This window comes from Falco naumanni, chromosome 16 (genome assembly GCF_017639655.2).
Source record: "Falco naumanni isolate bFalNau1 chromosome 16, bFalNau1.pat, whole genome shotgun sequence".
In the NCBI taxonomy this organism is placed as follows: domain Eukaryota; kingdom Metazoa; phylum Chordata; class Aves; order Falconiformes; family Falconidae; genus Falco; species Falco naumanni.
Window position 1 is genome coordinate 7,778,661 of NC_054069.1, and position 24,095 is coordinate 7,802,755.

The 24,095-nt window shown below is 50.6% G+C and overlaps 1 protein-coding gene across 4 annotated transcripts in view; it reads left to right on the forward strand.

The window, feature by feature from the left end:
• The window catches only part of SORL1 (sortilin related receptor 1), a 49,233-nt gene extending 26,042 nt beyond the window's left edge, over positions 1-23,191 (forward strand). Inside the window, exons 19-48 of one of the 4 annotated variants that reach the window (XM_040616024.1) lie at positions 32-123; positions 876-1,122; positions 1,605-1,743; positions 2,420-2,593; positions 2,769-2,882; positions 4,040-4,162; positions 4,815-4,934; positions 7,371-7,496; positions 7,721-7,828; positions 8,299-8,430; positions 8,689-8,820; positions 9,541-9,675; positions 10,050-10,205; positions 10,784-10,933; positions 11,337-11,465; positions 12,986-13,112; positions 13,634-13,803; positions 14,391-14,503; positions 14,850-14,954; positions 15,922-15,994; positions 17,196-17,278; positions 17,564-17,660; positions 18,243-18,427; positions 18,900-19,019; positions 19,105-19,269; positions 20,155-20,329; positions 20,861-20,967; positions 21,629-21,821; positions 21,941-22,153; positions 22,527-23,191. In XM_040616024.1, the coding sequence (XP_040471958.1) occupies positions 32-123; positions 876-1,122; positions 1,605-1,743; positions 2,420-2,593; positions 2,769-2,882; positions 4,040-4,162; positions 4,815-4,934; positions 7,371-7,496; positions 7,721-7,828; positions 8,299-8,430; positions 8,689-8,820; positions 9,541-9,675; positions 10,050-10,205; positions 10,784-10,933; positions 11,337-11,465; positions 12,986-13,112; positions 13,634-13,803; positions 14,391-14,503; positions 14,850-14,954; positions 15,922-15,994; positions 17,196-17,278; positions 17,564-17,660; positions 18,243-18,427; positions 18,900-19,019; positions 19,105-19,269; positions 20,155-20,329; positions 20,861-20,967; positions 21,629-21,821; positions 21,941-22,153; positions 22,527-22,594 (4,071 nt within the window). In that variant the 3' untranslated portion in view covers positions 22,595-23,191. The remainder of the gene's footprint in view (positions 1-31; positions 124-875; positions 1,123-1,604; positions 1,744-2,419; positions 2,594-2,768; positions 2,883-4,039; positions 4,163-4,814; positions 4,935-7,370; positions 7,497-7,720; positions 7,829-8,298; positions 8,431-8,688; positions 8,821-9,540; positions 9,676-10,049; positions 10,206-10,783; positions 10,934-11,336; positions 11,466-12,985; positions 13,113-13,633; positions 13,804-14,390; positions 14,504-14,849; positions 14,955-15,921; positions 15,995-17,195; positions 17,279-17,563; positions 17,661-18,242; positions 18,428-18,899; positions 19,020-19,104; positions 19,270-20,154; positions 20,330-20,860; positions 20,968-21,628; positions 21,822-21,940; positions 22,154-22,526) is intronic. The other 3 variants (XM_040616025.1, XM_040616023.1, XM_040616026.1) reach the window with 3 other exon arrangements.
• Positions 23,192-24,095: the final 904 nt, after the last annotated feature.

The window sequence follows — 24,095 nt, forward strand, 5'->3', positions numbered from 1 at the left end:
GCACAGCTCCTCTTTTTGGTTACGACTTTAGGTTGCCAATCCAGACGGAGACCTGCGACTTACTGTCCTCAATTCCTCGATACTTGAACGACCCAGAGCCCTTGCTCTAGTTCCCCAAGATGGGTAAGAAATCAAGCATCACAAGTAGTCAGGTACCCTGGCATTGCCCGGGGGTGCCATGCTGTTACAGCCCCTCCTTCAACACTACACTTGTAAGACACAAACGCAAGGGAGGGTGCTGCTCAGAAAGCTTGGCGAGGCTCAGCCCCAAAGGGTGCGACAGGGGGGTGGGAGCCGCAGCGGGCAGTGCAGCGAGGCATGGCTCAGTCCTGCGCCACACTCTTGCCATCATGTGCCCGACCGAGGCACCAGCTGCCTCGCAACTATCACAGACTTGGTTTTTCTTTCAGTTTAACTGCTCTTTTCCTACCCATACTTATCTACTAGTAAATAACTTTTCCTGCCAGTAAAACTGGCCGGTCAGTGGGGAAAGCTGCAGTGATGCTTGAGAAACCGAGCTGTGCTCAAATTCAGGAGCCAAACGCAAGTTACATCTCCTGAGTATGGTTTTGCCGGGGCTGCTGCGCTGCAAGTGTAGTGCTGACAGACCTGAGGTGTGTGTGCTAAAGCAAAGCAGTTCAGCACAAGGTAACCTACAGCTGCACTCGCACCACAGAACCTGCAGCTAAATAAGCCTCTGTGCTGCTTGTAGGTCTGCCGCTGGCATTCATTAGAATTGCAAAGAGCTGCCTTTCCAAAGGCATTTCTTGCAAGAGACATGGAATGTGAAGTACTCAAACCTCTGCTTCATAACTTGTTTCCTTTTGATGAGCTGTTTTGTTATGATTTTGAGTAACCTCTCTGCCTGTGGTCAGATTGATGTTCTGGACAGACTGGGGAGACTCCAGAGCTGGCATTTACAGAAGCGACATGGATGGGTCATCGGCTGGGTGCATCGTGTCAGAGGGTGTGCGGTGGCCAAATGGCATTTCTGTGGATGAGCACTGGATCTACTGGACTGAAGCCTATATGGACAGGATTGAGAGGGTCAATTTCAATGGGCTGCAGAGATCTGTGATCCTGGACAGCCTCCCTCACCCTTACGCTATTGCTGTATTTAAGGTATGTTTGCAACCGCTTGTTTCCCATCGGTATGTGTTTCCGTAGTGTGCACACTCGGAGGTTAGTCTGTCTACGAGGTGGGTGGCGAAGGAGCGTTGAGCGCACTGGGTTTGGAGGGTAGGAGTGGGTGTGATGCTTGCTCTCTTTCTTGCTCCTGGCATGTCCCCACAAACCCTGAAACAAGGGGGCAGGTGCAGTTGAAACTGGGACCAACATCCAAGAGATGTGCAGCTTTCCCACGCAGCTGCACTGCGCGATGTTCCCCAGATTGTTTGCCACTCAGCACGTGTGACTGCTGCTTCCATTCCTGCTCAAATCCCAGCTCAGGTCTTCCCCTTCTTCTGCCCTTTGGGCTGGGGAGACTTTGCACTCTTGATTGCTCTGCGCATCCAGGCAGTTGCTGCGGCTTAGTGCAGTAACCGCTGATGGGCACGGCCCTGGCAGCACTGCTCCTCACGCTAAGAGCAAAGCCTCTGTTTCAGAATGAAATCTACTGGAATGACTGGTCACAGCTGAGTATTTTCAGAGCATCCAAAACCAGCGGCTCAAAAATGGAGATCTTAGTCAGCCGGCTAAATGGGATCATGGATATGAAAATCTTTTACAGAGGGAAGACAACAGGTGAGTGCAGGTGATTCTTTCCTGCGATTTAGAAGTGCGTTCATCCCCCGTTTCTGTAGGTTGCCAGGCCACTGGGCCATCCCAGCTCACACTTTGTGAGCCTGAATATATCCCTATTCCTGCAGAGTCTGAATCTCAGGCACCGTTGTAAGGAATGTGTTCCGTGAGCAGTGCACCTGCCTTTTCAGCTGCCAGGAGAGATGCTCCCCATCAGGGAGACAGACCGTAGGGCAGTCAGCTGTGGTGGCACCTTAGAGCTTAGGTCACGGAGCATGGCCTTCCCCTGTAGAGGGCCGTAGGGGCCAAAAAAAATACAGGGTCTCAGAGCTGCACCAGCTTTGCCCTTCACTTCGTCATCCATCTGGGCTGCGATAAGGGAGAAGCAGCCCCTGTGTGTGAATGCTCTGAAGGGACTGGATTCATTTTCAAACAGGTAAAAGGCTGCCAAAGGGCTTTGCCAGTCAGCAGCCTGCAACAGACTGGGAGGACCCTTAAGGCCCTCGATCTCCCTTGCAGCAGATGGCTCTGTACATTTCTAAGGCCAGCCTCAGCACTCAGTACCGCAGAGCTGGCTCCTAATCGGGGTCTGAACCCAAAGCCTGGGATGGAAGGTGAAACCGGGCATCTCCAGCCCTCTGTCCTGACAATGTCCTCTTCCTCCCTGCTCTTGCTCCAGGGGAGAATGCCTGCATTGCCAAGCCCTGCAGCCTGCTTTGCCTGCCCAAGTCGAACAATGGCAGGAGCTGCAAGTGCCCCGAGGGGGTGTCCAGCACCTTGCTGCCCACAGGGGAGGTGAAGTGTGACTGTCCTCATGGCTATATCATGAAGAACAACACCTGCATAAAGGAAGGTAAAACCCTGCTTAGTTCTTGCTGCTGCTTTACATCGAGAGGCAGATTCTGCTGTTGCAAGAGGTCAGCACAACCTTTCTGCTGCCCTTTGGACGAGGAGGAGTATGTCCTATCTTCTGAAAGCGCAGCGTCATGCCTAATGCCACCTTGTTTTTGTTTTCCCTTTTGCACCAGAAAACACGTGTCTGCCAAACCAGTACAGATGCTTCAATGGGAACTGCATAAACAGCATTTGGCAGTGTGACAATGATAATGACTGTGGGGACATGAGTGATGAGAAGAACTGCCGTAAGTGTCCTGTGGTGGCGTTTGCTTGTTCAAATGTAGATGTGTGCTCTGTCAGCATTGCACCTGAGCCGATGGTCTACGCTCTGTTCATGGTCATGGAGAACAAGAGGTGCTCTGGGGGTGTATCTCATCTCCTCTGGCAGACATCGGAAGCTGGTTGGATGAGTTGTCCTGCAAGGGCCGGTATTTCCCCCTTGACCAGCTCAGGTGTAAATGTCTAAAATTTGGTGAGATTGATGCCAGCTGTCATGTGAGGGCGTGTGTTTGTCTCTTGCAGTAATTGTCTTCTGAGGCCAATTGAGGGCACAGCCGATACCAAGGAAAAGAGTGTGGATAGAAAGTGACTTTCTGTCTGCATCATGCAGATGTGGCTGTCTTGTTGAGCTAATAAATTGAGTTCACACATTAAAGATGGAGGTCACCTTTTCAAGTAAAATTAGGGACCACTGATGCAGGAGGGGGAGATGTTCCACAGCTTTGCAGAGCCTGAAGCATTTGGATTACTGCACTGTGGAAAAAGGGCCGGGTTTAAAGTTAGGAATCAGTGGAGGACCAGGTGTTTGTGGACAGATGCTGTTTATGCCCATTTTGTACCGATAAGGAGCTTATTTTCCTGCTAACATTGAGGTACTAGTCAGCAGAGTCCAAGTCTGAGTTCATTGTCTGGCTCCAGGTGAGGGAAAGCCTCTGGGGGTACCCGTTCCTCTGCATGGGTTTGCTGGGAGGCTCACCAGTCTGGCACAGGGATGCTGCCTTGGACAGGAACACTCGGGCCCAGTCTTTCCCCTCCTTTGGCTACCCTGTCTCATCCCACCACCCATGGTTTCAGGGCCCCTTTGTGGGGAGCAGCCACCTCCACAGCCTTGGCTTTCTTGCTCGCTGGCTGGGAAGTGCTGCCTCTGGCTTGCAAGTGGACATGACAGTGGCAGGAGCTTCAGTCCTGACCCCCAGACAGACAGCTAACCCTGCTCTGCTCTGCTTTATGGAGAGTGCCTCATAATGACAGCAAAATACAGTAACAGCTACTCAGGCTGCATTGAGCAAAGCCTGAAGGATGCTGTCCCTCTCCCTACACCGATTACTTGGGCAGCAGGAACCATCTCCCAACCACTGCCTTAGCCTCCTTCTCCTTCTCCTCTCCCTCCCTGCTGCGTTAGCCACCACCATGTGTGATGCTGAGATGCAGTTCCGCTGCCAGGGCTCAGGGACCTGCATCCCGCTGTCCTACAAATGTGACCTGGAGGACGACTGTGGGGATAACAGCGATGAAAGTCACTGTGGTGAGTGCCCTCGCTCAAACCTCCTTCCCTGTCCCTATGCAAAGGTGGAAAGCCCAGCAGTGTTTTGGGGCAGGCTACTGCTCGTAGACACTGTAAAGTAAGGCAGTGCTTTGCCTGATCCCCCATTTATTCTGGCCAGCAGCTGCCTCCCATCATTTACTGGGTGCTGGGAAATGAGGGACGGGAGCAGAGAGCGAGGCTGTGTGCTGGTTCTCCCTCTTGCTGTGGTCTGGCAGGGAGACTTCTGAGCCGTTATCATCCAGCTCTCCGGCTCTGCTCCTTGGGTGCTCCTGTGGCCCAGAGCCAGGAGAGGTTTGGTAGAGATTACAAGCTGGCCTTGGGCAGCTGCCCAGCAAGTGCATGGGAAGGCACGGGTTGCTCAGTGGTGCTATATTTGTGGCCATCCACCTCCAGCTTAGCCATTTGGAGAGGCGGGGTGCTGAACTGAAGAGGCCAGTGAACAGCAGGGCGGTAGGTCTTGGTCATTCAGGGCTAGGGACAAGGCAGGAAAACATGCTCTCAAGATGAGTCCCCTTTGCAGGACTGTCTAGTCTGTCACCTCTGAGACAGCAGCCTCAATAGCCCCCGTGAAGCTTTCCTTTGGCTGTCCTCTGGCTCCAACAACATCTGAAATGTGTGTGCTTGTTTGCAGAGGCTCACCAGTGTAGAAACGATGAATTCAGCTGCAGCTCAGGGATGTGCATTCGTCTCTCCTGGAAGTGTGATGGTGATAACGATTGCAGGGACTGGTCTGATGAAGCGAACTGCACTGGTAAGCACTTTGATGTGATCAATAACCATCTGTTGCAAATACTCATTACTTAGAGCCTGAAGTGCTGTATGCATTGGCCAACATCTTGTGCCTCAGTTTCCCTGCTTGTTATCTGAGCCGCCCAGCAGGGCAGCCAGGCAGGCTGCAGCTCGGCTCGGGGTGATGTAATGCTCCAAAAGCAAAGGGCTTCTTTCCTCCAGTGCCTTCAACAGGCCGTAGGACCTGCTCTGAATTTGCTGACAGCTTTGTGATGCTCGCACAATGATCCAGCTTTGCTTTTTACTTGCAAGATTGCACCAACAGGCGTGCCTGGCTGTGGTGGCCACGGGGCCGTCCACCTTTTGCGTGCCAGCCGGCGGCGGCCGTGCCTTTGAAGCTGCATTGAATGGGGTAGCAGGTCTGTGGCTGCTGGGCAGCCGGAGGATGTTTCTGCACAGAAAGGGCTCCTTTGTTGCATGGAGGCAGCAAACAGGCCAGCATGCACTGATGGCGTTTCACAGCTTGAACTTTGGCCATTTTCTTGCCATTCAATAAGTTGCAGAAAATGGACATGTTCTTTACAGCTTCTCCGCAATTAATTGATCTAATGGCGAGGCAGATTTAATTTGGGAAGCGACTTCTCTTCTAGTAGCCTCACTTTGCTCCATGAGTGTGAGAATCTAACGACAGCGTTACATGTGAAAGATCCACTCTTGGGTTTGCTTACAACTCATACTGGTGCAACCTGGTTGCCAGAAATAGTATTGTTCCTGGTTCAGGATTCCTGTGCAGCGCGACCTGCACCTGTGAGCCTCATTCTGTATTTGCAGCTGAAAGTCACAACGCTCAACCATAATCAGCACCACAGTGTAAAACTGATGTTCCTTAGCAGTCTTCTGAGGTTAACACCCAGGCAGAGCCTTCTTTTTCATTAGAAAAACCAGCAGATAACAATGTATCGGTCTTTTCCATTAAAAAAAACACCCCAAAACCAACCAGGCCAAAACCTTAAGTATTTGCATGAGAAGAGAGTTCTGAGAGCAGGCAGTGCTTCAGTTCGTCAGTGAAAGACACAAGACCATACTTGTGAAGCAATACAGGGGATATTTCAGGATAAAAGCAGTGGTTTCCACGCCGTGTGGCTGAGATCAGCCTGTCGGAGCAGATGGGCTGATGGGGCCAGGGGAGCCCTGTGGGGAGCAGGAGAGCCCCGGGGGATGCCGACAGCGGCTTTGCTGTGGCTGCAGCCCCTGGAGCTGCTGGGGCAGACAGCGGTGCCGAGTGCTGTCCTGGGGCTCTGGCACGAGGATCTAGGAGATCCCTTACAGGCCTCTGAGCTCCTGTCGTACTCCCCCCCTGTGGCACTTGCCGTGCCTTGAGCGTACGTGCTGTACAGCGTGGCACTGGGGATCCTGGTCGTTAGTATTCCAAGTACGTGGCTATATAAGAAGGTTTAATTTATATTTGTATCACTTATCTCTCACACGAGTTTCTCCAGAGAGAATTACTACAGGAAGGGAACCTACTTCAAAAAGCGTATTGGGTTTGTAAATCCTAAAGTTGAAATTATCTAAGAGGATCGCAATTATTTGAGAAACATTTCATCTGACTTCACCGACTGCACTTACTGCTCTTATCTAAAATAATTACATTTCATGCTGAATACCTAATAGAATATTACTGCCACAAGATTGTAGTACTTTGAAATACCTGCAAGTGCATGTCACTCGCTAACCTAAAATTCAGTAGCATCCAATTTAATTAAGTTGAGCATTGCTTTTCTTCTCAATAATAATGAGTGCTCTCCTGCTTGAAGAGTAGTATTTGTCTCTAAAGTGACAACACAGACTAGGCTTCAACCAAGATACCCCAAAGGCAGATACTTCCGTGACAGGAGCCTAAGGAGAGCCAGGGCCCTACTCCCTTGGAAACCCGAGGAGAATTCTATTTCTAGTTTGCTTTGGCAACACAGAAGAGCCTTGCCTGCCTTAATTAAAGTCTGTCTCTGAGTCTGTCCTGCCCTGCGCGGGGGACCCTGCTGCTCTGCCAAGGCTTGCTTGCTCACTGCGACATTTCTTGCCATCTCTGGCAAGGTGCCACCACTGTCACCTTTGTGCACACACCCCAACGACCCAGATCAAAGGGAAAGAGGCTCCTAACTTTGGGAGAGCTCTGAGAGGGCTCGCTAGCCTCTGAAAGCCATCCCTTAGGCACAGCAGGCTTGTGAGCAAGCACAGCATGGAGGGGAAGAAGCCATGGCATGACCCAGGGAGAGTCCGGACTCCCAGCAATCTCTTGCCCACGGGGTGGTCAGCTGTGCTCAGTCTGGGACCTGCTGCAGCGCGGTGTCCCTGTGCAGGCAGAGGGAGCAGGGTGTGCGTGGCGGGGCCCAACTCAACGCACGCAGGGATGTGGGGTCACCCCACGCTCAGGCGGTCCCCCTGGCTCTGGTTTCAGCAGTATATCACACCTGCGAGGCCTCCAGCTTCCAGTGCCAGAACGGCCACTGCATCCCACAGCGCTGGGCCTGCGATGGGGACGCCGATTGCCAGGATGGCTCCGATGAGGACCCTGCCAACTGCGGTAATGCGTGCCACGTGCGGAGTGGGATCTGCTACGGGGTGGGAGGGATTTCTACAAACTCTCTGAGGTAATGCTGCGGCAAACTCACAGGGACAACTGCCATCCCTCCCAAAGCAGGCAGACACAGGGAGAAGGCAACTGGGGCCGTGCCAGGGCTTTTTGTAGCTAACTAAATGCAGCTTTAAAAAAACCCCACACAACATCCACCCAATTCTGAATTTCAGAAAAAAAGTGCAACGGCTTCCAGTGCCCGAACGGCACTTGCATCCCAACCAGCAAACACTGCGACGGCATCAACGACTGCTCCGACGCCTCGGATGAGCAGCACTGTGGTGGGTACCAGGGCTGCAGGGAGCTGGCGGGGCCCTGGCAGCGAGGGCTGACAGCCTTCATGGTCTGCCAGAGCTTGTCTCACTGGGAGAAAAGCCCTGGCGAGATAATGGGAAAGCTTTAGTTAGCATTCAGGAGCCCCCTGGGAAATCGGCTGGTCTGCAGCATCAGCAAAAGGCGCAGTAGGCTGGGCTGTGACAGACAGGGAGGTTGTGCTGTCACAAGCTGTATTCAGGGAGGTGCCCACACCCCTTCTGGTGCATGTGCCAACCCGCTTGCACCCCGGCACGCTATCGGGCAAGGGCAGCCTGTGCCGGGACAGAGCTCGAGCGATTTGTCTTGGAAACTTTCTGTAACTTCCTGAAATCCAGCCACTGCGCTCAGGTCTGTGCAGATGACAGCAGGTGGCATTCCTGCTGCCAAGGACAGCAGAGGTGCCATCTCCTCTCCTTTTGACCTCCCGTTTCTCCAGAACCGCTGTGCACCCGCTACATGGATTTTGTGTGCAAGAACCGGCAGCAGTGCTTGTTCCACTCCATGGTGTGCGATGGCATCATCCAGTGTCGAGACGGATCAGATGAAGATGCCAACTATGCTGGCTGCTGTAAGTGTGATATCATGCATCTTTGCAAACGGGGGTTTGGCTAGGGAATGAAACCAGAGGCATGGAGAGGAGAGCGCATTCCCCAGGGTACCAGAACACTGCCAGATCTCCTAAGAGGTGGCTCTGGACTGTAGTGTTCTGCTTATAAATCCATCATTGCCTCTGAGTGTGTCCTTCCTTCCTCCTCAACAATGAGCTTCCATCAAGCCCTTGGTCTTGACACGTAAACCTTTGATGTCTCTCCATGCCGCCCTGCAGCCCAGGACCCTGAGTTCCACCGGACCTGCGACCAGTTCAGCTTCCAGTGCCAGAACGGCGTGTGCATCAGCCTGGTGTGGAAGTGTGATGGGATGGATGACTGTGGTGATTACTCTGACGAAGCAAACTGTGGTGAGCAGTACCTCAGGGTCTCTTGTTACCATAGCTCCAGCCTCCTTTGAATTTCAGGAGCATAGCCTACTGGCTTGTTCATGTTTTATGTAGGCATTCACGTATGTACATACACGTGCATGTGCGTAGCATTCCACTTGCTCATCGCAATGTCTTGCATGGAGATCAGCATCGTTTTCCTCATCTTGCATGTAGGTAAAGTGAAGCACACTGAAAATCGGATACGGCTGGCAGATCTTGTGGTTGGCTAAATCATGTGTGACCGGATTTACTCCACAGATTCCCAGCCCAAAGCAGACAGGCAGTTTTCAGCCAAACTCAATATTTACCACTGCTCCCTGGGTAGCCGTAGGAGTGGTACCCAGGCAATGAAGCAGCTGTGTCTTCATTTTGGACTTGCAGGGTTTGCTTCTCCATTTCTGCCATGCTTTGTCTGAATTTTGCCGTCAGCTCTGGTTCTGAGATCGTAGGTGGTGTCTGGCCATGAAGCACTCAGCACGTAGACATAATAGTGGTGGCAACAGGCTAGCGAGGGCTGTGAGAAGTGGGGATGCTGAAGATGAAGAAAAAGGACCCTGGCTGTGCTGCTCAGGGAAATAGGGTGATGCTTGATGCTATCTGGGCCAGCTGTAGCCTGGCCTGAGGTGCCTCTACATCTCAGCAGTGCTGAAGGCTGGTGAGATAACTGTAGGGCTGATGGGACTCTCCTCTCGTTGTCAGAAAACCCAACAGAGGCCCCGAACTGCTCCCGGTACTACCAGTTCCAGTGCGGGAATGGGCACTGCATCCCCAACCGGTGGAAGTGTGACGAGGAGAATGACTGCGGGGACTGGTCTGATGAGAAGGACTGTGAAGGTCAGGGCACACGGAGCTCTGCTCTGCTCGCGGGAGCCCTGGCCCAGGCTGGGCTGTGGCACACTGAAAGACCACTCTCAGCATCAGCTGCCTTCCCACAGCGCTGCTTGGGGCAGCCTGTGGCAGCCCCCATGGCTCCAAAAAATGAATGGGCTGAGTGTGCGCTCATATATCTTCTTACTCTGTGTTTTTGGCAATCCTGATTAGGAGCTGTGCAGATACAATACAGATGAAAACACTGGGCTTGTAATACTATGCCTGCTCCCCACTTCCCTCCGTTACTAGTGGCTCTCAATCTGCTGGGAACGGGCCCGGCTTACAGCCTGTGCGCAGGAGCAAGGATCTCAGATCAGCTCTCCCTGCTGCATTTTTAGGTTCTCCAGTTCATCCCATTACTACATCGATCTCACCGACGTGTTTACCAAATCACTTCCGTTGCAACAGCGGCACCTGCATCATGAACAGCTGGGTCTGTGACGGCTACAAGGACTGCACCGATGGCTCTGACGAGGAAGCCTGCCCGACTTCACGTAAGCTTTTCTCTTCGTCACCCTTCTCCTGTAGGGTCACATCTGCAAGGACTGTGGGCCTTTCAAGTCTCAGAGCCTTCCCACGTTACAGGGTTAAATTACACCGTGGTGTAAAAGCCCACCCACCTTCTCCTCTGTCCCTGGGGTCAGACCTCCTGCTACCAGCTGGGACACTGCTCCAGCTCCACCTGCACTGAGGTACTGCTGCGGCAGGCCCCTGCCCCTGCTCGCTGTCGTGTCTTAGACTGTGTAGGGGCACGGAGAGCGGGGCTGCGGGCTGGGTTTGCAGCTCCCACCTGCACTGAAGGTAGAAGAGGGCTCCTCGCTGCAGCCCTTGCTGAGGCTTGCCGAGCTCTGAGCTGCTGCAGCACATCCCCCGCGGGCGGGCAGTTGCTTTTCCCAGCCCTCTGCGGCCAGGAGAGCGGACGGCTTAGGTGTCTTCCCAGCAGAACCTGCTAGATGGGAAGAGATTGCCATCTAGTGGAATCGGGACCTGGGGACAGGTTTTGGTCCCTCCTGGTGGCAGCAGCCGCCTGGCTGTGCCTTGGGGCCGTTTCCTCACTCGCTGGTGTGTGCAGGGCCCAACGTGACGGCCACCCCCCCGGGGCTCCCAGGACGCTGCAGCCGGTTCGAGTTCGAGTGCCAGCAGCTGCACAAGTGCATCCCCAACTGGAAGCGGTGCGACGGTGTGCGGGACTGCCAGGACGGCACGGACGAGAGGAACTGCCGTGAGTGCCGCGAGGGGAGAGTGTCTCGCCTGGCTCTTTCCCTTGGGAAGTTCTTTGTGAGACGGGGGAGCCACCGAGGAGTTTTATCGCTGGTGAAATCCTTGCAGTAAATGCAGTGTTACGGTAAAAATAGGAATAAAAAGCCCAAACAACCAGTGCCATCCCTATTAGAAGTCCAGTTGTTTTCTGTGGGATAAGCTCCAGGTTCTTCTGATGCCACCATGTCAGAAGATGCAGCCAGAACAAGACAGCCCTATGACTGACACGCTCTGCCGGAGCTCCCTCCCCGACACGCAGCCACCCCAGCATCATGCCTGCTTTTGAAGCAGCACTGGCACTGCAGGCAGCTCAGTGCTGGTCAGTGTTCCTGCGCTGAGTCCTGAAACCATTCTGCCTCTTTCAGCTACTCGCAGCACCCTGTCGTGCCCTAATGGTTACAAATGCGAGGACGGAGAGGCCTGCATTATGGTGACAGAGCGGTGTGATGGATATCTGGACTGCTCAGACAGCAGCGATGAGAGGAACTGCACCGGTAAGCAGCAGCCCTCTCCCATTTCTCATGCCCTGCTCTGTGTTAGCGCGCAAAGGTGCTCTCCTGGTTACGTGACCTTTCATTCACAACATCCTAGACGTACCTGCCTCTGTTCAGTTGTCCAAGCTTCCTCCTCGCCCATTTATAACCCGCTGGGACAAACTTACCAACCAGCTCCTACACTGACAATTTGTCTTCCAGCAGCCTCAGACATAGAAAAATAACTTTAGAATGGGTAGGAGCAAAGCTGTCTATTTTATGTGACCCACAGGTGAAGCAATAGTCTCCAGCTCTGTCTTCTTGTGCAAGGTGACCCTGGGAGCCATGGCACGTGCCCTGCTGCCTGCGCTGGTCCTCCCACGCTGGCCTTTGATGGCCCTGTGGAGGCAGGCGGGATGCACGCAGCAGCGCGCCCTGGGCAGAGGACAGCGATCAATTGCTGTCTGGCCAGCCATGAGATTCAGCTGCTTTCCTACTGAACTGCTTGGGGGTTTGAGCATGAATCAGGTTCTAGTTCTTTAATTAAATATTGATTGGGAGAGGCTAGCAGGTTCCGGGGAGGGGGAAGGAGCTGCCGAGATTCATGGCTTGGCTGCTACGCCAAGGGGAAACCATCTCTTTTCCCTCAGACAGCTTGTCTTGCTGTGCTTGTCCGTGGACCCACGTGCCTGCTGGGTTTCATTTCCAGTTGGTTAGGGGAAGTGAAGCGGCAGCAGTTTGGCTCTGCTCTGCTTGGTTTCTGAAGAGCACTGGGAATGAAGCTGAGCACCCGAGCGGGGCCAGCTCACCGTGTTTGGATGTGGGCTCCGACACACATCCCCAGGGGGAGAGAGCAGGGGGTGGCCTAGCAGGAGCAGGGCGTGGATTTGGGCCGTGTCAGATAAGCACCTCCCGTCCCCACCGCTGCCAGCGCTGGATTTCACGGTGCCGCTGTCCCCTAAATGCCTCTCACAAGGTCAGGTAGCGATTCAGCCGCAGAGCTTGCGTCAAGGCAGTCCCCAGACTACCGCCTTAATTACCAGCCTTCACCTGGGTCCTTCTGCTGAATGTGAGATGTGATAAGGAAAAACACACAAAGAAAGGGTCTGGGTGGCCTGCAGTGACAGCACAGGTTCGTCACATGGGTAGAACAGTGACTTAGCTTGCACTGATCGGTTTGCACTGCTACGCTTCCAAAGTGATGTTCAGTATTTCATCAACAGCCACACTTTATCTTTCCGTAGGGGAAAGGGGATGCTTGTATGATGCAGCATATAGACAACCAAGACATTTTGGGGAGAACTAAGAGCACCAGGGGTATGTTCCTGCTCCGAACTGCCTTCTGGCAAGCCTGCTCTTCTCCACTGATAACACCCACCTAAATTATGCATCTAATTTGAATGGTGCAGATCCTCCCTTCAGTTGTTCTACTGTTTCTGCTTCTGCATGTTGTTTGTGCTCCAAGCATAACTCCTGTTTCTGTTCTGGGCAAAGAGCTCATTTCACTCTGACAGACTTAACTTTTCCTGTTGTCTGCTTAGATGACACGATTGTGTACAAAGTCCAGAACCTCCAGTGGACAGCTGATTTCTCCGGCGATGTAACTTTGACGTGGGCTCGGCCAAAAAGAATGTCCTCAACCTCCTGCGTCTACAACATCTATTACAGGTACACCACCCCTTACACCCATGACCCGTTACTATTACAGGAGAAGCATGAGGTATCAGTTTGCCCCTGTTTACAGCAAAGTACTGTACAGAATCAGGCCTGAAAGACTGAGAGCTGCACAATCTAGTTCTGCTTGGAAAATCTTCTAATACTTGGTTGCAAAGGAGACCCAAAATAGCTGTAACTAGGGGACCTTTGCGAAGAGCTGTATTTGTTTCCTCCCTGATTGTTTGCTCAGACAGTAACATAGCTGTGTTCGGGGGTGGGGGTGTGGCGTTCCACTTGGGTCTTGTGGGACCGCTAAGAAACCTTAGAGGGTGGTGCTTTTAAGTCACTAAGCTATGTTTAGCTCAGGCTTTCAAAGAGCATCTTTCCAAGCTGGTGGTGTGTTTTTTACTGAAAAGAAAACCAAGCAGCAAGCTCTTAACGTACAGAAAGATGGTTTCACCCTTTGGGACAAGCTGTATCCCCTGTGGTACTGAACACCGTCCTGACTGGAGGGGTGTTACTATCTTGTGCAGGATGGTCGGTGAAAGCATTTGGAAGATTTTGGAAACCCACAGCAACAAAACCAACAGTGTTTTGAAAGTCCTAAAGCCTGACTGTACCTATCAGGTGAAAATCCAAGTGCAGTGTCTCAGCCGAGTCTACAACACCAATGACTTCATCACTCTGCGGGCACCTGAAGGATGTAAGCAGACCTGCATGGCTCATACCAGTGACCTGATGCATGCTGCTTGGGCTTAGAAAGGAGATACCGTGGAGGTATCCCTGTTAGGAACAAAAGGAGCCTTTCCACAGGCCTGGGAATTGTACTGGACTGGGAAAAAACGGCTGCAGGTTCCCTGCCTAGAGTGGGTGCTGCCCTGAGTCACCAACCTGCTCTCTTTCGTCCCCGTGACTTAGGGGTTTAGTACCACTGGGAAGCCCATCTCATCTCACAGTGCGGTGCTGAGCCTGTGGGGCTGTTTGGTACCGCACACAGGGAGCGAGATCTGTCCAGCTGCGGAGTGGAGGGCGGGCGAGGAAAGGGATGCAGGATAAAACAAAGAGCTTAACAAAATCCTGGCTCCACCACAGTTACAAAAAAGGCATCATTGCTCCAGAGGGACATGAAAGGGACTGGGACCACCACTGCAGGAATAAAACATCTTCCATGAGCCAGGATTGCTTGGCCATCCCTGCTTTGTCCCAGCCTTTCAGGGGGACCCTGCTTTTCCCCGTGTGATCTGGACACACAGCTGCGACTGTCACTAACACCTCTGTTTCTCTCCCTAGTACCAGATGCTCCCTTTAACCTTCAGCTGTCCCTGAAAAAAGAAGCTGAGGGTGTGGTGACAGGCTGCTGGAGTCCCCCCGTGAACGCCCATGGCCTCATACGGGAATTCATCGTGAGTCCTGCTGCCCAGCGGGGCTGGTTGGCGGTGGGATGGGGAAGGCTGCTGGGGGCTCACAGCAGCGCGGGCTGGCCTGGTGGAGCACAGCTATCTCTGCAGTGGCAGGTGGGCCAGGAACAGGACATTTTGTAGAGGAAATCTGCTGAGGGCATTGGGCATGTTGGGAGAAGAAGTGCTGCAGGGCTGTAGGTAGCGACACAGTTCTCAGGTTCACAGTTTCATTTCTGGCTCCCTTTCTAAGCTTTTGCAGTTCTTTCTCCTGACATTTTGACACAGAGGGACCTGTCACCCTGTAGTATTGTTGACTGTGGAGCCTTATCCCTTGTTTTTGTGCTCCTAGGTGGAATACAGCAGGAGTGGATCCAAGGAGTGGTCATCCCTTAGAACCACCAAGAACTACACTGAGATCAAGAACTTACAGGTCAACACGTTATACACAGTTAGAGTGAGTATTTTCAGAGCTTTACCTCTGCATGCTCTCATTACTTTTCACTAAATGGTCTAAGTCCTGCACAGTCAAGTACTTGTTAAAAGTATGTTGTTAAAATCCTGCTCCTTTAATGGCAGGGGGCTTGGCATTTGCGCTGTGAATGTATATAGTTTCAGGGCCTGAATTAAGGCCCTTGATTTGCTCCTTCTCCCCGAAGACGAGGCTGTATTATGAAATCTGCACTACTAATTGCCCATTCCAATGTCACTGCAATTGTACTGGATCTGGGCCAGAGATAAATTTGGTCCTTACTGTATCACTGGGAAAAGGAGCAGATCTGCCTGTGGGGAATGTATGCACATGGGAGAAGCTGGGTAACGATAGACAAAAGTAATAAGAATAAGAGATGCCAGTCTGCACAGTGAGCCCTGAGAAATATATACTCTGCCACATCGTCCATCCGCCCTGTGCCGAGCGGGCATGGGTTCCTGGGGGAGGCCACTGGGATAAATGCCCCTCACCGCGCCCCATGAATCAGTGTTATTCTCACAGCTGGTTGGAGCAAGTCTTTCCTTCCATGATATTCCTTCCCGTACTAATCCGTTCCCAAATAAATCTTTGGAACTAGATTCAGCACTCACATGGACTTCACCGGCATGGTTCTTGCCTACACTATGGCAAATAAGAGTCCAGAGCTCCTCATCTTGATGGACTTTTCATAAAGATCTCATGAGAGAGTGGTTATCTGCAAAGAGGGTGCACCTCCCTCCCCTTAGATTCCTTTAATTGACTTAAAGTAGTCTGCTTTATCTCTGTAATAAGCATTTTATTGCCAAGTAATTAAGCTATTGCTTGCTTCAAAGTCCTTTTCCCATGAGCTCCACCACATCCATAACCTTGCTCTGACCTCATTCTCTGTTTGCATTATACAATTTTGGTGGCGTACATTTATTCTTATTAACTAACCTTCTCCTTTGAAAAGGTTGCTGCTGTAACTAGTCGAGGAGTGGGAAACTGGAGTGATTCCAAATCCATAACCACCGTAAAAGGCAAAGGTAAGTGGTGTTGTTTCAGTCAACTCAGACAACATAACAAAAAGGCAGAATATAAGCCTGAAGTGTTAGCAGCAGCATGCAGAACCATCTCCTCACCCTTTATTCTTCCCTGTTGAGTGTTTTGCACTATTTAACGAGTTTGCTGTACCATTTCCCTTAACTTGAGCTGCCTCAAAGTTCGGTGGCAAGTCTGAACGGGTTGCTGCGTCTTCCTCTGAACTCTGTGGCACGTAGGGTGGATGTATGGCTCTGGAAGTGGACGAGAAGCCTGTCCAGAAGGTGCCCCTCTCTCCTAGACTGCAGATGGGTTCCCTCTGACTTGTGTAGGCTAGATCCTACCTTCGGGCAGGCAAGACGCGTTACCACTAACTCCTTCACTGTTGCTGGCTGAAAGGATGGTTGCTCATTCTTCCCCCTCTTAGCTTATGCTTATGATGGTTTCTGCATCTCGTGTAGTTTAGACCACCTAAAGACTGCTAAGGCTCCTAGGAACTATCACAGCCTTACAGTCTGACAGTAGATAAATTCAAACACGGCAGTAAATCATTTCCCTCCAAACTGTTTTTTTAGAAAAGCCTTTTGAACTTACTTGCTTTCATGCCAAGCTTTTCTTCCAAAGCTATATTCTGATGTCAGAATTGTCTGCTAATTTGTTAGATAAAAGTGCGTGCTCACTATGTTGACAAAGGAAGGAAGGAAAACACCATGCTACTAAAATTGCAGGATTCAGATAAAATGAAGTACATGAGTACCTGATGGTTAGAACAACAGAGATAGAAGAAACTATAATAGCTTTCACTTCAGGTTTTGCGTGAGTGTTTGGCAGCTGTCCCCATCGATAGCTCCTGACCTCCCTCACCAGTTCCTCAGAAGGCCAGAAGCCGTTAACTGGGATATGAGCTTGTCCCACTGAGTTCAGAAGGAAAACACCTGTGCCCAGACCCCTGTGCTCCCAGCCTGTGCTGAGCAAGGCGCAGGTAAAGCAGCTTTTAAGTGATTGACTGAAAAAAATGGTGGAGGTACAGCAGGGCTTTCTCTGAGGCACACGGGAGACAGGCAAGGTTGGGGCTGGAAAGATGGGCAAATTCCTGGTCTGAGAGCTGGTTGTCGCAACAGAAGCTTGTATTTTACCTGTCCCCTCTCAATAAGAATTTGTATTTCTTCGTGCTGCGGTAACAGCTGTTTCTCTCTTTCCTTCCAGTCATTCCTCCACCTGTCATACGCATTGAGAGCTATGGCGAGGACTCCATAAGTTTCAGCCTAAAAATGACTACTAATATCAAGGTAACATTTTTACCATTACTTTGAACCTAAAATAAAGAAAAGCAGCCTTTCATTGGGTAAATGGTAGATACCGGATGGGATAAGCTGTTGCCTATTTAATTTATTGCAATAATTTTTAAAACCCCCTTATTTCATGCCAAATAATTTCTTACTTTTCATAAACCACCCCAGCTCTCTTAATTAGGATGGAAAATACCGCACAGAGGCTTTCAGCAGTGAGTCTTTCACTGCATGCAAAACCAGCTGAACTGATAGTTTGTATTGTGTGCCCTTGCTGTTTGACAGGTCAGCGGTTACGTTGTGAACATCTACTGGACATTTGATACACACAGGCAGGAAAAAAGGACTCTGATCATAGAAGGAGAAAAGTCCATCCAAAAAGGTAAATTCTGCGCAAAGTGTAAAATTCTGCTTTAGTCAACATTGAATGGAGGGCTTTGGTGAAGGCGATAGGATTTTTTTTTTCTTTTTTCCTTTTTTGCAACTAGTAGTTTCTGTTTAGGAAAGAGTAAATCTGGAGAGGACAAACCAGCAAACCCTTGGCCTCTGTTTTTAGGGCTTGGAGATTTCAAGCAGATTTATCCCCTAGAGCTGCACTGGCTTTTTCTCATCACAGGGGATTTTGTTTGTGGTTCCTTATCTACTCCACAAAACGTCAACAATTTCTTGAGTTCTTGTGTATGGTACCTGTCCATATTATATTTCTGGTTTGGAAAAATCTCTGGTGTGCTCAGTCTAGATACGGGAAAGCATCCAGACACAGAAAAGCACAGGCTAGGTTGGATACCAGAGTCCCGGGTGCTTCTGTATAAAGGAGACTACTCAAAATTAATGAAGACACAAACCAAGAGAGGCAGGTTCCTGTCTAAGACTGTCTGATGACGATGGCCGTTCCCTAGTGCTCTCTCCCTGCCGTTGCAGTGCTTTGCCTCACCTAATAGTACATGTTTCTCTTCTTGCTTAGTGGCAAATTTGACAGCGCACACGCCCTATGAAATCTCTGCTTGGGCGAAGACGGAGCTGGGTGACAGCCCTCTGTCCTTTGTACATGTTGTGACCAGTGGGACAAGACCTGCGTCGCCAAGTCTCAAAGCCAAGGCCATCAACCAGACCGCAGTGGAATGCAGCTGGACTGGACCGAGGAATGTCGTAAGGCACCGACTCTCCTTCCTCACCAGCCAGGATGGGGTCTAGCTCAGAGCCTTAAAACACAAGCAGAATCTTAAATCAGGATTATTTGTTGGGATTGAATTCCCAGGGCCTGAAAATTTTATGCTTACAAGAACAGGGCAGGCACCTGCTGCCCCTTAACCAGAAGCAAAGCAAGCCGCCTTCTCTATTTGTTCAGCTGCTGATTCAGTGAAGTGGCTGTCATACAGATAGCGTGATGCAGTGGTCTTTCAATTGACGGCTGTGTTATCAGAGCTGAGCCCAGGATTTTAGGGTGGGGAGTGCAGAGGCAAGTGGGCAGAGTGAACCTGACCTTGGGCAAGAGGAAGTGCCCAGGAGAAAGAGGGTCTTTGATTCGTGTCCCTAAAAAATGACAGCAAGTGAAAGTTTGGATGGATGCTCTGGGCTGTGCCAGACTCTGTACCGACCCTGTTGTGCTCTTCCCCTGCAGGTCTATGGCATCTTCTATGCCACGTCCTTCCTAGAGCTGTACAGGAGCCCTCACAACACCACCACAACCTCCCACAACATCACCGTGCTCGTGCAGCGGGACGAGCAGTACCTGTTCCTGGTAGGCTGCTTTTCTGTTCCCATTCCTACCTGCTTGCTACCGAAATGTGAAGGCACCGTCTTCACTGCTGTGTTATCCCTTCAAGGTCCGTGTGATGTCTCCCTACCAAGGGCCACCATCCGACTACGTTGTGGTGAAGATGATCCCTGACAACCGGCTCCCCCCTCGGCACCTCCACTCAGTACACACCGGGAAAACGTTCGCCGTTATTAAGTGGGAATCGCCCTACGACTCACCTGACCAGGACATGGTAACACCTCACATCACTTTCTCCTCTCCCTTTGCACACAAAACCTTGGCTCACAGACAGATCCCTGCCCTGCTGCTCATGGAGAACTGAGCCTGAGATCAGGTCTAGCCTCCATCTAAATAGTCATCGCCAAGATGCTGACGCCTTGGAGACTTGCACGCCCTCTCTTTCTGTTACTGGCCATTAGCTCAGGCCTGTAATGTACACGCTGCATTTAAAAGGAGTCGGGTCTGGGATATCTGCTGCTGAATCTGAAAGCAAACTTGAGCATGTGCTAAAACACCTTTCTGGCTTCAGCTCTGCCCTGGAGTCTGGGCTGGCCGGTGCCGGAGCACAGCCCCCAGGTCAGCAGGACAGGTGTCGGGCCAGCCAGGCTGCGGGCGCTGCTTCCCCCTCCAGCTGCGCCGGCACAGCCCCGACAAAGCCCGGTTCTGTTTTCTGGCATGCTGGCGTACAGTCAGGTCTCGCTCCATTGAAGGCGAGTCATTTTCTCAGCAAGCTTTCCACTCCTATTCTGGTCCAGAGACTTTAACAGCAAAGGTTTAAAGGTATAAGTCTTCCTGGAAAACTGGAAAGTTTGAGAGGGCAAGAGTTTGCGCTGCATCCTTGTGATTCATTAAGGAATACAACCTGAGATTTTCCTCCTGCCCTCATCTGTTTCAGTAACTGCATTTTCTATATCTGTAAGCACTGATCTCCGACAGGGATCCAGCAAGTCCAGCAAGAGGCTTGAAATCTTACTTCCCAGGCTTTCTGTCGAGCACAGGCATGGCTTAATGCAAATTTAGCCCCCCCTCGTCAAATAGCCTACCATTGTATGAGATCGCTAGCAAGTCTGCAGGAAAATAAGATCTTTCACTGTGTGTGCCTTTCCTCCCTCTCCAGTTATATGCTGTCGCGGTTAAAGATTTGGTAAGAAAAACAGATAAAATCTACAAAGTGAAAACTCGCAACAGCACGGTGGAGTACACCATTAAGAAACTTGAACCGGGAGGCAAATACCATGTGATCGTTCAACTGGGAAACATGAGCAAAGAATCCAGCATGAAGATCAACACAGGTAAAGGAAAGAGTACCACTGGGTGGGTGCCAGGGCAGCACTGTCCACTAGCAGGGATCCCGTGCCTGTCGCACACGCCATCCATCCCACCCCTGCGCTAGGTGGAGGCTGCAGCAGTGTTTCTGCATCGCTTCGTCCTCTCCCACAGCCAAAGCCCAATTCTAAGAGGCCTCCCTGCAGCTCCCAGGGGAGGCAGTTAAACCCCTGAGCAGCAGCAGCAGAGAAGAAGCCCCTCAAACGATAGCTGCAGAGTTTTTCTCCTGCCTAGGTGGAGATGGAAAGGCACCTGGCTGGCTGCGCAGACACCATGAAGCACCATTATGGTCCTACCATAAAAACCCACTGAAAATCTCCTACCGGATTACATGCCGCAGTATCCTCTCCTGCAGTACAGCCCTTTTCTAAGCAGAGTATTGTGCTGATGCCTAAAAACCCACTACATTGCAGAAGTGACCCCACTGCTGTTTTTCAGCCAAGGGAAGTGTCACCGATGTTAAACCTAACCTGCCTGCCGTTTTTTCTCATTTGCAGTTCCACTGTCTGCACCAGACGCCTTAAAAATTATAACAGAAAATGACCATATTCTGCTTTTTTGGAAGAGCCTGGCATTAAAGGAAAGCAATTTCAACGAAAGCCGGGTAAGTTGTGTTGGCTGTCCTTCCTACAGGCAGTGTTTCAGAAAAACCTAGAGCAGAGTCACTGCAGGGCTCCTTTCACAGACTCCTTATAATACACTCTGCTCCTCTAAGTGTCCTTGATGGGCCCTTTCCGTATCTCCAGCTTGTATCACCACTAAGGCACTAAAGCAGGTAGATCCAATTGGTCACCTTTTAGGAACAGAATTGTCCTCTTGGAGAAGGTTCACTGTCACACGTGTGAAAGGACTGGGGTTAGGACACTGCCCCATGGTGCCAGGAGGCACATCGGTAGCATGTAAGAATTGTCACTGTTTAGACTTCGATAGAAAATCTGTGACGTGTTCTCTGTCGGGTAGCAAACTGCCAAAAAAGCCATCGCTGTTACTGGACTCTCTGGTTTGTGTGGTCACTAAGAACAGCGTGAACCTGAACCAGACAGACGGAAATCTTTTCTCCTGCCTGACCTGGCCGAGGTCAGTGCACGCCGACAGGGGTGCCCGAAGGAGGCTCCGCGCGGCTGTCTCCCGGCTGGCAGCCCAATGCATTTCATCACAGCTCCACGCCGGAGGGAAAACAAGTCTCAAAGCCCATCAGAAGGAGCACGCCTGACCTCTGCAGCCGAGTGATTTGGGGTTTGTGTCTTTGTTTTCACAACTTTCAGGGTTATGAGATTCACATGTTTGACAGCTTGATGAACATCACGGCTTATCTTGGGAACACCACTGAAAACTTCTTCAGAGTCTCCAACCTGAAGATAGGCCACAACTACTCATTCAGCGTGCAGGCCAGGTGCCTGTACAGCGGGCAGATGTGTGGCGAGCCGGCCACGCTTCTCTATGATGAGCTAGGAACTGGTAAGCCCCTGGCACCTTCCCTGTCCTCCTTGACAGACTAGGGAAAGCCTCACAAACCCACTAGAGAAACGTGCCGTCGGCCGCAAATGGTTCTTCTCTCTCTCCCTCCCTCATCTTAGGTGAAGACTCTTCTGTGGAAGAAAACAGTAGATCCACAGATGTGGCTGCCATCGTGGTACCAGTGCTATTCCTGCTGCTGGTGACCCTCGGGATCAGCTTCGTGGTGCTGTACATGAGGCACAGACGGCTGCAGAACAGCTTCACTGCCTTTGCCAACAGCCACTACAGCTCCCGCCTGGGCTCAGCCATATTCTCCTCGGGAGATGATTTAGGTACGTAGCCCTCGCTTTCGCACGGTGTCGTTTCAGAACAGGATTAAGGACATTAAATCAGTGCAAGACCTAACTTCTCTATCGTGCTTTGGGCCACCTTTGGCATAAATATCTCTATGGGTTTGATCTTGACCTAAGAGTACAAAGCTGGCCCTGGCTAAATGATTTTAGCAACTTCACTTAAACCACTCTCTCTCTAATGCAAATCCATTAAAACCTGAATATAACAGATACAACAACAACTACAGCACGGGCAAGGCTGCAATACATACTGGTTTTGAGGGCTGCGTTGTGGCCGCCTTCATTAGCCTGTTTAGTCGTGCCCCATGAACCGCTGAGGGCAGCATAACAGCACTCTGGGTTTGTTTTTCAGGAGATGAGGATGACGAAGCCCCAATGATAACTGGATTTTCAGATGATGTTCCCATGGTCATCGCATGAAGCATATTTCTGACTGTAAAAACCAAATGGTGTAAATATTTTATTTGATAAAAATAGTTGATTGTTTATTTTAAAAATGCACTTTGAGTTGCAATATGTTATTTTTATATGGGCCAAAAAAAGTTTTAAAAATACACTTTGTAGTAATCGACTGTGAATTGCAGACTAGGTTGGTTAAGTAACAAATTGCTTTGATTTAACATTAATTTAGTCTTACAAGGCTATGCTTGCTGGGCATGCTTTTAAGTCTGTGAGATATTTTCCGTTGACTAAATTGGCTACTCGTTTTATTTTTCTAAGACAAGAATAAATTTATTTAAAAAAAATTCAGGAGATTATATATGTAGAGAGAGATAAGTAATATAGTCCCTGAAGGTTTTGCTTTTACTTTTAAAAAAATCCTTTGGACTTTGTTTTATATGGAAGTATTTTTGTTGTGTTAATTTATTGGGAAATCTGCTTGAGAACAGATTTCCAAAGTCGTCAGACATTGTACACATTATTGTGTAGAACGTGTGCCACTTTATCTTGCAAGACAGTACTATCTTGGCATCCCCATCATTGTTCTTGCCATGATAATAAAAATCCTTATTTTTACATATTTCCCCCCCTTATTAAAGACCCAGTCTTTCAGCAATCTCAAAGCCTGGGAGACTGCAGCATGTACTTTACGTATGAGTTCAGCTTTGCGCTGCCATACCTACGAGCATCCCTGTGATGTCGTGCTGCCAAGGGTCACGCAACCCCTTGCACATGGGTGCGACACCCCCCAGACCGTTCGCAGGAGGGTTTCTGGGGCTCTGCCTGCAGCACAGAGGTTTCCCCTGGGCAGCAGCGCTGCAGCATCCTTTGGCAGCGCTGTGCAAGCAGCCAGGCTTTGCAGACCCTCACTTTCAGGTATGCAGTAACAACACACCGTACCCTCCCACCTCTGCCCAACCCCCTTCGGAGGGCACCTGCGCTTACTGAGATGTTGCCCATGCCCATCACGTGTGGCGCAATTAATCTGTAGTTCATGGCAGTAACATCACTGGAAAAAGTCGCCACTACCCGAAGTTAAAGCTCATGCCTTAAAACACACTTCCCAGCTGGTCAGGACACCTTTCCTGCGTGGAGCTTCTCTAAGATGCAGCATGTCGGTGGACAGGAGGGGGAGCCTCCACTGTGCACAACTAGGAACCGGCTTCCCATACGGATTTTCCAGTCGTACATTGCAGTAATTGCTGAACATCTGCGTTCATTTGGTTTACAGCAGGGATTTGACCCTCCTTCAATAGCATTTCCTAAAAGCAGCTGTAGTTGCACCTTCAGCTTTAGAAGTAACATATATATATATACACATATATATATTATTTTCCCCTAACTAGTCATCTCACATTTCCAGTAGACATACTACTGGCTACAGAGGTAACAGTAGAAATGTCTGGTTAGCACTGTCGAGCTTTTTTTGTGATAGTGAAATGTGAATCTCACCACGAATCCAACTACTTGCCAACCCAAG